At 41.1% G+C, this 14,952-nt stretch overlaps 1 protein-coding gene across 2 annotated transcripts in view; it reads left to right on the top strand.

The window, feature by feature from the left end:
- The first annotated feature begins 5,386 nt into the window (after nt 1-5,386).
- Nucleotides 5,387-14,952, top strand: part of dachd (dachshund d) — a 92,096-nt gene continuing 82,530 nt past the window's right edge. Inside the window, exon 1 of one of the 2 annotated variants that reach the window (XM_085135440.1) lies at nt 5,387-6,255. In XM_085135440.1, coding sequence (XP_084991566.1) covers nt 5,699-6,255 — 557 coding nt within the window. In that variant the 5' untranslated portion in view covers nt 5,387-5,698. The remainder of the gene's footprint in view (nt 6,256-14,952) is intronic. The other variant, XM_085135439.1, reaches the window with a different exon arrangement.

Genomic DNA, 14,952 nt, shown 5'->3' with positions numbered 1-14,952 from the left:
CAGAATGAGCACAACACTGAGAGACTGTCAATGGGCCGGTAATTACCGCTGTTTATACAGGTTTCTGCTTTAGCAATTTAGATATCCACAAATCTCTCTGTTTCTTGCACCCCAGTTATATTGGAAGCTGCGTGGCATCAAATGAAGCACTAGAGGATGTGGGCCGTGACTACTCTAATTGTGGTACTATTGGTGGGGCTGGTGCTTTGAAAATGAATTGAGCTCCATTTGCTCCTTTGAGCAATTACATTACCAGAAAGCTGTTATTGCGCATATGTTCCACGAAGGAGCATTTCTATTAGCTCGGCTGAGTCCAAACAATTGGGTGAAGAGGTCGAAGACTGCACATCTACAATACCCAAACTCTCAGCGCACGTCTGTCAAGGTTAAGTGTACACACAGCTTCTTGCACCGAATTACTTTGTTTCATATTGGCAGTGTTGTTGAAGAAAATTGCTGAAGTAGTTGCAACTGCAGAATAAAGAGACAAATTCAGTTCACCAAATCCTGGCTGATTGTGACATTTTATCTTTCTTTTATGACTTTCAGAACTTTTCCGTTTATTTATTTTATATTTCAGCACTTTGGTTAACCATACTGACTTTACGTTCGCTTTATAATTCAATTCAATTCAATTCAATTTTATTTATATAGCGCCAAATCACAACAAAAGTCGCCTCAAGGCGCTTCGTAGATACAAAGAAAAACCCAACAATCATATGACCCCCTATGAGCAAGCACTTTGGCGACATTGTCAAGTCAAGTCAAGTCATCTTTATTTATATAGCACATTTAAAAGACATCAAGTGTCGGCCAAAGTGCTGAACAGAGGGATAATATAGTAAAAGAGTTAAAATAGAAAGAAAACATTAAAAAAACAAAAAAAAAAACAAAACAATTGTAAGACATGTAATATCAAAGAGATCCGAAAGCCTTGGAAAATAAGTAGGTCTTGAGATTTGATTTAAAGACTTCCAAGGATGAACAGAATTTTATGAAGGGGGGGAGACTATTCCAGAGTCTCGGGGCGGCAATGGAGAAAGCCCTGTCACCTCTAGATTTGAGCTGGGAGCGTGGAACTGATAAAACCATCTGACTGGAGGAGCGCAGAGATCGAGTGGGCAAGTGCAGGCTAAGAAGATCTGAAATGTAACCTGGAGCCAAACCATGGAGGGCTTTAAAAACAAATAATAAAACCTTAAAATCAATTCTATATTTAACTGGTAGCCAATGTAGAGATGCGAGTACCGGGGTAATATTCTCTCTCTTTCTAGTACCCGTCAGGAGCCTTGCGGCTGCATTTTGAACAAGTTGCAGGCGTGACAGGCTTGAGTGACAGATACCTAAATAGAGAGAGTTACAATAGTCAAGACGTGACGATATGAAAGCATGGATAACAGTTTCCAGGTCTTTAGATGACAGGATATTTTTGAGTTTAGAAATGCTCCTGAGTTGGAAAAAACTGCCACGAACAACTGAATTTATTTGCTTGTCCAGCTTGAGAGTGGAATCAAAAATGAAACCAAGATTTTTTACATGGGGATGTACATTAGCTGATAATGGGCCCAGATTGTCTGTTTGATTGACATTGGGAAGGAAAAACTCCCTTTTAACAGGAAGAAACCTCCGGCAGAACCAGGCTCAGGGAGGGGCGGCCATCTGCTGCGACCGGTTGGGGTGAGAGAAGGAAGACAGGATAAAAGACATTATATGGAAAAGAGACAGAGATTAATAACAGATATGATTCAATGCAGAGAGGTCTATTAATACATAGTGAGTGAGAAAGGTGACTGGAAAGGAAAAACTGCATCATGGCTTTATACATAAAAGAGAGGTCAAAACTCTTTAAGGAAATCAGCAAAAAAGTTTAAAGAGATGTCTGATATCTGAACGAGAGCAAAAACGTTTCAATTTGCTCTCATATAAAACAGACAAAAAGTAACAAATGCACAGATGAGAGGAGCTGAGAAAGAGTTGTGCGTGAAAAATGTAGTAAGTAATACCTCATTTGCACTCCACTGACTGGTTAATGAATGAGCCATTGTAGGTCAAAGGATCATATTTTGCTCTGTGAATGAAAAGTAAGGGCTTCTGAACAAACACTCTCTGATAACTCAACAACTCCACAGCAGGTGTGAAAGTCCACTCTTTCTACATGGAAAGACACTGATGCGGACTGTGCCGAAAATTATCACTCATCCTCCACCATCAGAAAGTGCTCTCTGACATGCCCCCGTTTACCCCAAGTGGCATGTTTGTGTTGGCCGATGTCTATGGATAGATGGGGTCAAGGCAGTATAACCTTGGAGAAAACAAATATTCATGATCAATAAGAGCTTTATTCTAAGCATCTAAATGATTCTTATGTCTGAAGCTGCTTTTCCTCTGCTTATTTGCCCATGCGGAAAAGCACTTTGAAGATTTATGCAGACTGGGTAAAAGGACATTTTAAAAGACTACACAGTATCACTGCTTTCAAATGTCATGTAATCATAGGTTAGGGGAGAGTGCTGGGCACCGAGAGCTAAGTGATGTTACAGATAATGAATTGCCTCTGAAATATAATACATCGTAAGTATGATTCTTTGTTCCCAGCTCTGTACACCAACTCTGTACAATTAAAGTTATTTATCTTTCTTGTTTTTTTTAAGTTCATCAATTATATTGTGATACACTTAATGTCCATAAGAGGATGATGTATGATTGGTCTAATTATTTCTTATTCACCATGCTTTCTAAAGCATATCAATTTTGTTAATACCATGTAATTAAAACACGTCAGCGCGCTACAAGTTGCTGGCTGTATTAATGACTATGAAAATTATTTTAATTAAATAGCCAATTATAGAAAAATCCTAACCATGAGAATTGACATTTAAATGAATTCAATTTAAATTGCTTTTCAACATTGTTTTATCAAAGCTTTATGGGGTGAATAAATTATTACATCAAACAATATACTGTGTCATTGATCATACACAAGTCCTGTCCCATATCCATACATTTTCAAACACTTTCCTGATGCCATTCATCATACGGGGGGGTGATTACATTTTGACATAGTCATTTGTTTACCGCAATCTCATCCACATGTACTCTACTTCTGTGTACTTTTAGGAAAACTGTGTTAACTGTTTATGTTACTTAGTTAACCAAATATTAGGCCACAGAGAACTTCATTCATGGGGCTAATTTGAAAGTGTTTCTCCAAGCTGCCACTACTTAGGTCAGCAACGCCTGAGGAAAAAGTCGAGACACTTTTTTTTTTTTTTCGAGACACAAGTAAACTTTTAAAAACCATTACTCAGAAGCTGAGAAATGGCTTCCTTTGAGATTGTGTTAAAATACATAATTTCACATCAGGTAAGGATTTCACTTTTGCGCTGAATTGGATGCACAGGATATTGTGGGATGCCCTTCACCACTTCACGGATACGTTTTTGTGCTATGTGGCTGTTTTCGTAACTGGATACAGACACATCCAGTCTGTTTAAAGGGCCTTTGCATCTAAAACATCATACACATCCGGTGGTGCCTTTTAATACCTATTAGACCACTCAAGCTCATATAGTTTCCCTTTTTTTTCTGCATACTCTTAATGAAAGTCATTTTTCAGACATTACAAGCGCCATGATTTGCAGTTAACCCATGCAAACAAGAGAAATAGTGGGCAAACTGTTGTGACATTCATTGTATATAATGAAATCTTAATATGGTGCATATTTAAGTGAAAGGTTAGCAACATAAAGGGCAAATGGATTGCCTGGCAATGAATTTTAAGCAGCTATTGATTTTACACTACAAGCTACCTCTTCCCTGAATGATAATTTTGAAATGGCACACTGCTTATCTTAAAGCTGATCTAACAGGACACAAGGAATACGCAAAATATTAAGGCAAATACAGACAGATAAGCAACAATCTTTAAGATGTGCAATACATAATAAGTGCTGATGTGCTCACCAGAATGAAACTAAATGAAATCCAACTAATGGGAAATACATTTGTCTCAAAAAGTTTGCGAAAACAAAAATAAGAAAGCCGTGACATATATGTATAGTATACTTTATATCATTTATCTTACAACCAGTTTGATATTTAGAAATCTCGGGTAGTTGGGAAATGCATTACAAAGAATTTTATAGTGATGTACACAGTATCCAAATGTCCCAGGAAATCAATAATGGCCTGCCATCTTTTAAATAAAATAACGTCTGATTTAAAATAATCCGCACATGATTTAGTGCCCTGCATAAACTGATTGATTTGTTAGGAAAGGCAGGAAGTGAGGTTTTCCACCTCATGATGTACCTTAGTGGTTGGAAATAAATGTGCAGTTAAGTGTATATGAGCTGCAGCAAGACACTTGCACATGGACTTGACCCTGCACATTTCTGCAGTGCTGTTATTTTCCTCCTCTCTCTTATCTTTCTTTCCTGCACTTCCTGGAGTTTATGGCTTTGTGTTCTTACCGGATTAACTTAAATAGTTCAGTTCTAAAATATTATAATATTGTTTAATATTTTAAATCTTTCATTTCTGAGGTTTTACCTTTAAGTGCATGAACTTTTTAACCCCTAACCTACATGACATTTTTTTTAAATATTCACCTGACTCCTGTGAAAAGTATCATGGGGTTTGAGATGGACAGTACATAAAACTGAGTGGATGCACTTAAAGTGAAAGATGATATAAAGCTGTTGGAAATCAATCTTTACTGTCTGACTTCAATTTGCAAAATTACCAGAAAATATGCTACCTTTATGTAATCTATACATTAACTTTTTAACCCTTAACTGACATGACAGGGTATATATATATATATATATATATATATATATATATATATATATATATATATATATATATATATATATATAAAAGCTTTATATGCAATTAACTGCACATATTTCTTACAAAAAAATATTTCACAAGACAAAAAGTTACAGCCACTTTGGATGTGCACATAAAAAGACCAAACATCCTTCCTCGCAGATGGAGTCGGTTGAACAGTGATTCATATTGGCGTGCATTCTTGGTAAATATGACAAAAATTACCAAAAATAACTATTATTAGAATTAAAAGGGGTTTTTTTAAGCGTTTGAGGCTTTTTTGTGATAATAAAAAAAATGTTTTAGTATTTGCACGAAAATGAAAGCAAAAGTTAAAAAAAACCATTACTCAACTCTTGATTGCCATAGGTGAAGTGAGCTTTGCATTAATGTTGGCAAAAAGGGATTTAAAAACTATTTTTTTTAAAACAGACGCTTTTCTTTACAACTTATGATCCAGCATAAACGTATTTACTTTGGGCAATGAAATCATTTAACAGACGTGAAACATGCGAGCAGTGGCCGGAGCCCAGTTATCTGCTCTTCAAAGGCTCCCACTGTCCCCTAGCTCCTCCCTCTCTGTACCGTGTGACAACAACAACTCATCCACAGAGCGGAGCTGCACTTTTCAGCTCATTTTCCTCCTGTCATTCCTCCTCCTATCTTTGATCATTGTCCCGCCGCTCGCCCCCCTCCCCAAAAGAAAAAACCCTCACTCAGCACGCCTTTTTTTCGGTAGCTCTTTTTACTTTCCAACTTATCTGAGGAGCTAAACTCTCGTGGATTCTTTCATTTAGGGGTATCTCGGCAGGCTGGGTTTTCTACTTTGAACTTCGGCTACTCTCTTCCCCTCTTGTAGGTGACCATGGCCGTACCGGCTGCTCTGATCCCACCAAACCCACTGGTCCCACCGCCTCCAATCTCGACTCCTTCCGCGACGACGTCCCCGCCGTCGACAACTTCATCACCATCTCCATCCCTGGCCCCCCCATCGGGACCCGGACAGAACCTGTTCAGATCAGAGCTCCTCGCAACCAGCAGCCCGGGCATCCCGACCCCAACGGCGGCTCTCCCCCCGAGCAAACCCGTGTACTCGACCCCGTCGCCTGTTGAAAACATACCGCAAAACAACGAGTGCAAGATGGTCGAGTTGCGCGGTGCCAAAGTCGCCTCTTTCACCGTGGACGGCTGCGAGCTCATCTGCCTTCCTCAGGCTTTCGACCTGTTCCTGAAGCACCTGGTCGGCGGACTGCATACGGTCTACACCAAGCTGAAGCGGCTCGAGATCACGCCGGTGGTGTGCAATGTGGAGCAGGTCCGCATCCTCAGAGGGCTCGGCGCCATCCAGCCCGGCGTGAACCGCTGTAAACTCATCTCCAGAAAAGACTTCGAGACCCTGTACAACGACTGCACCAATGCGAGGTTAGTGGCGAGTTCTGTTGTGGATTTTTCTTTTTCTTTTTGGGGGGTTTAAATGTCCGCACACACGGCCGTGCGTAAAGGCGCAGGAGCTAGAAAGGGGGAGACATTTTGCCATTGCAAAACAAGCGGTCAGAGTCGTACGATTGTCTTAGCCGAATTTAATAATTGATTCCTACAAGGAGTGTGTGAAAATGCGCGCGTTTGTGTGTCAAACTCCATCCCAAACGCCGAGGCTGGTGTGTTTGGGCAGGAAGAGACCGGCGCACTTCACCAGTGGTAAAGAGAGAGGGGGAAAAAAGTTAAGTGAAAGTTTTTTAACACGTGCAAGGCAAAGCTGTGCCGTGATGGATAGCCTGTCTCCCTCTGAACAAATGAATCGATAATGTAGGCTACACCCTGGTTGAGTTTCACAGTGCTGTTGAATCAACTTTCGCTATACAGCTGCCACCACAAAGATACAAATAAGAGCCTCTCATCTTTGCTTTTCTTTTTTTTAAACTCCAATTTCTGTTTAATTTTAGACAGCTTTTAGCTCAATTTTATTTTTTTAATGACTGAAATAAAACTAGGCTATGCCTCATTATATGTCCTTGCCACAGGGGGTAGCATGATTTCAATTAGAACTCGAGTTTTCAGACAGTAAACAAGAAGGAACCAGAGTATTAAAAAAATAAAAGGGCCAGCTTTTTTCTTGTGTGCTTTTTTTTTTCACCCCCCTTTAGTATTGATGACATTTCTCAGGGAGGTTACAGTGCACTAATGGCCTTCTTTTCTTTTTGCACACTGTAAGTGCTAAGGATAATTCATGAGAGCACTCAGTTATCTGTCTTAATTAAACATACTTGATTTCACCAAATCAAATGAGGCAAAGGACTACAAGTGTTTAAATAAATACATTAAACCATTTGACCGAGTCAGTTATTTTTGGAGTTTAAAAAAAAAAATCTTAAAATCAGGGTGATTTAAAGCAAAGATCAATATTTGATTAAACGCCTTTAAAAAAAAATATTATTGTCCTGTTGCTCCTAGCTTTGATGTATCGCTCAGTCTCACAGGATGGTTCAGCCTGGTCAAATTTACCATCTTACCTGTCAGTATGATTGATTCCATATTGATCTCCTGGCTCTAGAAATGAGGAAATGCAAATATGATGGAAAGGCTCACATCAGTTGGGGAGGGGAGGAGGGGTAGCAATAAACACTTTTGAGTCTCAGATTTTAAAGCATGCATCCTCTTTTTCTTTTTTTTTCCTTTTTTTTGTCCCCTCCAGAAAAAAAAACCCTAACCGTGTGAGGTCGAACTTAATTCAGAGTTTCGGATGCAGCGTGCAAATATTCACACAGACGCGTACACACAAGTTGCTGCGCAAGCATGTTTCTTCTTCTTCTTCTTCTTTATTGCCAGTTTGTGTCATTAAGAAATCCACGTGTGTTAACATTTAGTGTATTTGAAGCCTCAAAGTGTTGCTGTAACTAAAAAGGTACATGTGGGGAAAAAAACCCAGCAGAAAAACAAACAAACGAAAGAAAAAAAATAAATCAAATAGCACGCACAGTACTGTGAGGAAGGCTGAGAGTGATGTTATTACAGTGACGAGGCTGCTTGTCGTGCACTTCAGATGTTTAAATTTGTGTTACAGCATTGTGTTGCAGTCTATGCTATCAGTAAACACCCCCCCTTTTATTCTCCCGTATAAATATGCTGCAGTCTTATGTTTCCATCCCACTTGCAGTCGTCTCAAAAATCTCACCTGTGCACTTTGGCGCTTAAGCTTCATTTACATAAAGCATCAAGACAGCAGAGCACCCCCCCCCCCCAAACACACACACACACACACTCCAGACACGCATGCACACACTCCGCAGAGAGAAGCATACAGTGCGGTGATCCTCCTCTCAAGCCTGGCGTGGGGCTTCAGGTGACAAAGTACGTGGTTGAACTCTCCGGGTTGTCAATGGGGGGATGGCCAGCGATGGGGTTAAAGGATAATGCAGTGCCTCGCGTCGCTTTAATGACGCTAAAGTGCTGGGCTATTACAGGCACATGGACAGGACTGTAATTGTCTCTGAAAGCAGCCAGGTTCTCCCTGTGCTGGGCTGAAATCAATCACTCAGACCCGGCCTGCCCGCCTGCCTGCCCCATTTGGAGAATTACATCATGGAAGAGCGAGGCATCCGCTGGATAAAAGGCTTCTGTTACTTAGAAAGAGTTTGATTTTATTTGCGGGGATGTGTGCTTTGCTCTCCTTGTCGTTGAATAGCTAGTGACAAAATGATCGGCCCGAGTCACGGGGACGCGGGTTGCCCCGTAGGTGAGAACAGGTCCCCTCTCCGAAGTACTTGCTCTCGTTTTATTTCTTTATTTGCTGTTTGTGCTCTCTGCAGATAAAAAGACGAGTTCACCGGTTAACCCGCTCAGGTTACACAACAACAGCCCGCTGCCCGAGATAGTTTAGCTTTTCATCTCTCCCCATTACCACGATGTCACTACTCTTTTTATACAGTGGCAGAGTGATAACAATGAAGTGAATAATACTCCTATACAATGGGCCCTACTTTTTCACATGCTGCTTTCCCCCCCTCCCACAGTCTATTGTGCTAAAACAACACTCGTCTCATTTTGTACACAGTGTGAATGTGAATAGCATCACAGAGCACCACTGCATCCCGCTGTTTTAGTTTTGATGTGGACACAAACAAGCTCCAACCAAATTGTTCCCCACCATGCTTACTTTAGCACAACTCAAAAAAAATAAAAATAAAAGCAGTGCTGTTCACAAAGGCCGTGTTTGATTCCCCCCCCCTTTCCTGTGTTTCATTAAAATATTTAAATAATTAGAATTCATTTTCATTTAAAGTTCTTAGTTTTACAGTGAGTGTTTAAACTGTGTCTGCTTACCCTGTAGTGATTATTGCTCATCTTTAAAGATACTCGGCATATAGCGATTCTCGGCCCCTTCATTTTCTTAAGGACTCTCGTGCCAGATTAGCCGTGTTCGCTCTTGCGCTCTTGCTCCCATACTGATGCAGGTTCTGCCATCTCATCCCCCCCCACACACACACCCCCACCTCCTAACCCACCCCAACATTATGACTCTGGCCTCTCCAGGAGCCCTCTGTTTCAGCTACTTGTTTTCCTTTTCATTTTCCCCGCGGTGGGATGAAAAAGGTTCTTATTGCTGTGTGACACTTGAACTCTCTGAAAGGTTATTATAACACGGAGGGTGGGGCGGGAGCGGGACTTGGGGGGGGGGGGGGGGGGGGGGTTGATATCGCATATCTCTCATTGGTGTGCTTTGTGGAGGCAAGGCTATCCAATGCTGGGGCGCAAGAAATACAGCAGTTAATTGACAATCATTGTCTACCTCTGAAGGTTAACCACACGCCCCAGACGATGTCCCACCGCTGGGAATGCGATGGCTTTTTCACTTACATGCTCCCCTTAAATAGATTTTTACCTGCCTTGTTTCATGCGAGCAGATCCTCCTCCGAAGTGTCGCGAGTGACAGGTCACGGCGAAAGCCCCTTTTTCCTTTAACAAATGTGTCTAATTGATACTGATATGACAGCGAGTGCTACGAGAGCTATCACCTCTCTTGTTCCTATTTCAAGAGTGTTTATGCCTAAACACACATATTTGCAAATGACGGTAATTGTTTTGTTTAGCGCTCAGTGTGAGCTGCCACTGAGGGTGCCAGCTTGTCTCTCTCCCGCCTCTCTTCTGCTGAGCTCTCTTATAATATATTTGTTTTCTACAAGGCACGGATGTGTTTACAGGTACTCAGGGGAGATTTCTGGATTCCATTCAAATCATTCCCAGTCAGAGTGGGTGCCGAGATACCCGTCACCCAGCAACCACATCCAAGAGGGAGCCTGGGCGATAATAACTTCAAAAACAGAGTGACAGATGCCTGATTAGAGAGAGAGAGTGAGAGAAAGAGAGGGAGAGGAAGAGAAAGAGAGAGAGATAGAGAGAGATAATGGTATACAAAGCTGTTTAAAATACAAATCTATTGAACTGCTTTCTTGAAAGCCAAATTGGCCCTCATATTGTGCTTTGCTACTTTATTGAAGTAAAAAAACAGAAGAAGCAGCGTTTAAGGTTCTTTCTCGTTCTTTCTCTGCTTTTTTTTTTTTTTTGCATTTTAATCCTTCAGTGGGGCTCTGCTAAATTTGATTAGGTACAGTACATGTGCTCAAGTCAACTGTGCAGTTGGCAGATGGTGGCAAGGTGTTTTGTTTTTTTTCTCTTCCCGCAAAACAAATAGTCTCCTTGAAAATCAGAATTGCTTTATTGACTTGACATTCACTCAGTTGGAACAAGAGCAAATTAAAACATTTTGTTTTTTGTTTTTTTGAGGGAGAAGCGGGTCCACGGAGAAGCTCAGTTAACAAAAAAGTTACATTACTTCAAGTCTTCACTGCTTTCTGGGATCATATTTCTATAGCTTTAAATGAAGTGGGAGGCAAGATTGTTGAAACCACAGATTTCACTTGTTAGAGAGGCTTTGTTTGACACTGTCTAATGTCATTTGTGGATTTAGAGGCTATTTGCATGGCAAAGAGGCCTGTATTGTTAATTTGCCTGTTGGACGCATTAGTTGTCCATGCTCCTGCCTTATTTGCATGCCTTTACTGGAACAGCAACAGCGGTTTGAATTACCAATTAATTCCTTTGCGAAACGAAGTGGCTTAAAATCTCAACGCCGACGTCCGTCAGGTCTTTCTGCATTGAAAATGATTTATTTGCTACGTTCCTCAACCATAGACATGCATTAGCTTTGATTTTTTTTTTCCCCTAGACTTAAGCTGTTTAAAATCTCTCCATCTATCCACGAGTAATCTTGCACATTAAGCTCGGTTTGATTTTTTCCTGATGATTTTTTTCACCTGTGAGTGATTGTCTAACACGCCAGCAATAGATTTGGGGTCATGCTCATTTCCATTCTCCTCCGTCCTCCGTCACAGCTCCCCAGCTCGTCTTTACTTATGAGCTCTTTCGCATTACAGCGCATTTAGGGAGCACAGCGGAAGTCACAGACGCTCGTACCAGGATGTTAAATGCTACTGACAGAAGTTAGAGGGAGCAGATGAGATTTCCTGATTGGAGGAGGAATGCAGGCCCGTGCCTGGCTCTGTCTAATATGGTCACATAGAGAAATTGATTTTCCTCAGAAATTAATTAATTTTTCATATAGCCCAAAGCTGGAGTTTAAAAAAGAGTGCACACTTGCTGGTTTCCTATTTTCCCTCTTTTTTAAAGAATTATTGCCTAATCATATTAATACTTTTGCCCCAAGGATGAAAAGATAATTGTACAAATGCATTTGGAAATATGTATCACTGAGTATTTATGATTAAATTATGCAAATAACTCCGCTCTCATCCTTCGTGGGCCCAGATTGTCTAATTAGGATTGATATGGCGAATAGATGTTGGGGAATCTGAATACAAGCATGTCCAAAGAGCAGAAAATTGAAAATGACAAGGCTGGAATCCTTAAAAAGTCTGTTGGTTTTTTTTTTCTTCTTCCCCCCTCCTCTCTGTCTAATTCAGCGTAGCTGTATCAGGAGTTAATTTTCCCCGGCTTCATTTCTCGTCTGAGCTGACAGGAAAAGGAATCCATCAGGGAAGCAATCTCAGATGGGATTCCACAAATTTCCTCTCCTTGTTTTTTTCTCCCCCTCTTCATTTTCGTGGAGGCTATCGGGGATGAATCTTCTCCTGAGTAAACATGCAGATGTTATTCCTCCAGTGTCAATGTTTTTGGAGCTCTTTTGCTCAATGCAGTACTGCTCCTTAATAATTGGAGGATATTAAGAGAAGAAAGTCCTCCAACAAAAAGCCCTTTGTACTTTTTTTTTTTTTGGGAATTTCAAGTAATGCTCATCATATTATACAGCAGATTTTTTCATTACAGTGGGAGTAAGGGCTAAGAATCTGCACAAGCCGTCTTTTGTCCGGCATAGAGCAATTTAAATTAAATTTTCTTTTTTCGTCTCTTTCGTTTTTTCACGTTTGATCTAGAATTGCGAGGAGCTGGTCAACTAATCAAAATTTAATTTCATAACAAAGTTACATTTCTCAAATTCATGTCTAAATAGGTTCAACATATCTTAAAAAATAGGCACACAAAAGAATTGTGCCTCTAAAAAAAAAAAAAATCCTAGCAGGAATGTTTAACCGCAGACAGACAGCCACTCTGCAATGACTCTGCTATGAGCCAACAGTTACATGTAATTTAACAACAGCCGTGTTCCTTGCTGGGCTCAGCGGTACATCACAGAGAAGAAACCGGGGAGGAAATGACATCGCTTTCCACTCTTTTTCTTCTTCTGTTGTTAGCTTCAGATGAACAGCAAAGCACAGGAACGGCTCCAGTGCCTCCAACAGTATCTATTAAAGGGCTGATTGTTATCTAATCTTTACCTGGCGCTAGCTGGAAAAGCCCTGAAGCTAATGACACTTGAGACTAGCAGCACATTCTACGGTGGTTCAAAGCATCTGCTCAGTCAATACCTTGCGATTAAATAAAAAAAAAAAAAGCATCCCCACAGCTATTTGTGTGAATTTGAATTCACTTAGACACCAGAAACACTTTATGCAGTCAATTTGTTGCATTGAATTATAGCAAACAGTGTGCATAAAATAAGCTCCCTGTTGAGCCAGCAGGCTAGATGCTAAGCTTCTCTCATGGCTCTGGTTTTTGGAGTTTCAGAAACTCTTGGGGATCAGAGTCTGCAAAGAGGAAATGAAGAGTTGTGTTATTTTTACATTTCTAAAAACACTTTTGCCTCACTTGCTACGATTATTTGCGAGACCAGTGCGTGCTATTACAGCTGCCACCCTTAATACATTAATAGGTCATATCTAGACGAGACATCTAACAACAGAGATTGATGTGAGGCGCTGCTCGACAGATTGCTCCAGATCTGTCTTTCAAAGATGAGAGAGAAAGAAGAAAAAAATCACCATAAGCTCGCTAATAAATCTGCCCAATCAAAAAGTGGTTGTTTTTTTTCTATTTACTTAGGGTACCTCTATTCTCAGTTTCAGTTCTCGCCAGTTCAAAGTGAACCGTGCACAGCTCCGTGTGCTGTGAAACAATGAGGTCTGCAACTCTGGCTTTTATCCACGGAGAGAGCCACACCCAGAGCTGCTTCCTGACGCACACCTGTAGAGGTTATGAACGGGGGTATCAATATCTCCAGGTCAACACATTTTCATCTAACACTGACATCTCTCTCTGCCTCTCGCCCCCTCACTCTCTGCCTCTGTGTCTCTCCCCTGTAAGCCTAGTGAGAATATCGGTGGGAGTCTTTATTGGTTGCGGCGCTTGGGTTTCTCTCCTCGCAGACTCAAATGTCACCGTCTCCCTGATGTTTCTTTAAAATCGCCTGTGCCCCCACTTGCTGTGGCGCCTGGCTATTATTACCCGCCTCTTAAAGAGTGACAGTCGGGTCCTAAGAGACGTGACACAAACCTCTGTGGATGGAGCTGTAGTGCTGCGTCAAGCCAATGCTCCCGGCCAATCAGATAGCAGGAAACAGAACCACTGTACACCTGGTAATGCTTGTGAGTTTAGTTTAATACTTCATAATAAAAGATTTAAAAAAAAGCAAGTTGTTCATCGTTATTCGAAACAAATACAGCTTGCACGTGATTGTGATAACTTCGACCGTCAGAAGCTGTCAAACTCTGCCCGTACGTGTGCTAATCCCTTGAAAGCGATGCGCTGTAACAGTCGCTTGTGTACGTTGCGAGTAATTCCACAGTAGTGCAGAAAATACAGTGAGACATGTTCTCTATGGAAACAAACATGGTTATGATAATAAAGCGGCCCTTGGCTGAAATGGTCTGTCCACATATATTAACCCTGTGTGTCTTTAGCATTAGGAGCGTGCGAGCGTGTTCGCCTGCGCACGAGTGCGTGCTGGGCGCTGCGTTAGAGAGTGTATGTGTATGCGTGTGTGTGTGTGTGTGAGAGAGAAGGAGAGTTAGAGTGTGAACGAGAGAGACAGAGGGAGAGAGAGAGAGGCACCCTCGCACAACTTCACATATGAATGGTCTTGTGTGAAAAGGAGGATGAATTGAGTCAAGCTGACATAGCATGCCAATAAGCTTTGTCTCATTTCCAATGCTGTATTCATTTGTGCCACAGAGAGATTTATTGCATGATTGACAATTATGAGAGGGTGACCTAGTTCTTTGTGACGGAACAAAAATGGTTTTCATCAGTTGCCTTTGCTGTCTTTTGCATTGTGTGTGTGTGTGTGTGTGTGTGTATGTGTGTGTGTATGCAATGCTTCTTGGTAAAGAATAGGGATAGCCTCCGTGCACTCAGATACTTTCTCCACCCCCCCCCCCCCCAACTATTGAAACTCATGCATTTTTCTAGTAATGGCTTCATATATTTTGCATAGAATCACATCATCCACTATGTCTGTCCCACAGCAGGAAAAAAAATGAATTTCCTACCCCATTAAGCAATGTGAGCTGTCCAAATGGATCACGTTAAAGTGACATTTTTACGAATGCTCTTCAATCTCTAACTTTTTTTGGGGTGAAAATGAAAAAAGAAAAGGAAGTAAAAATGTTGTAGCTGTGCTTCAACCTCCCTGGGCTGTGTTGCTTTTTTTGTTACTTGATCACCCAAATCACAAATATACTCGTCCTCTTTTTTTCTTTTTTACTGTTG

This window comes from Neolamprologus multifasciatus, chromosome 16, assembly GCF_963576455.1.
Source record: "Neolamprologus multifasciatus chromosome 16, fNeoMul1.2, whole genome shotgun sequence".
Taxonomy (NCBI): domain Eukaryota; kingdom Metazoa; phylum Chordata; class Actinopteri; order Cichliformes; family Cichlidae; genus Neolamprologus; species Neolamprologus multifasciatus.
This window is presented reverse-complemented; position numbering and strand designations above follow the sequence as displayed.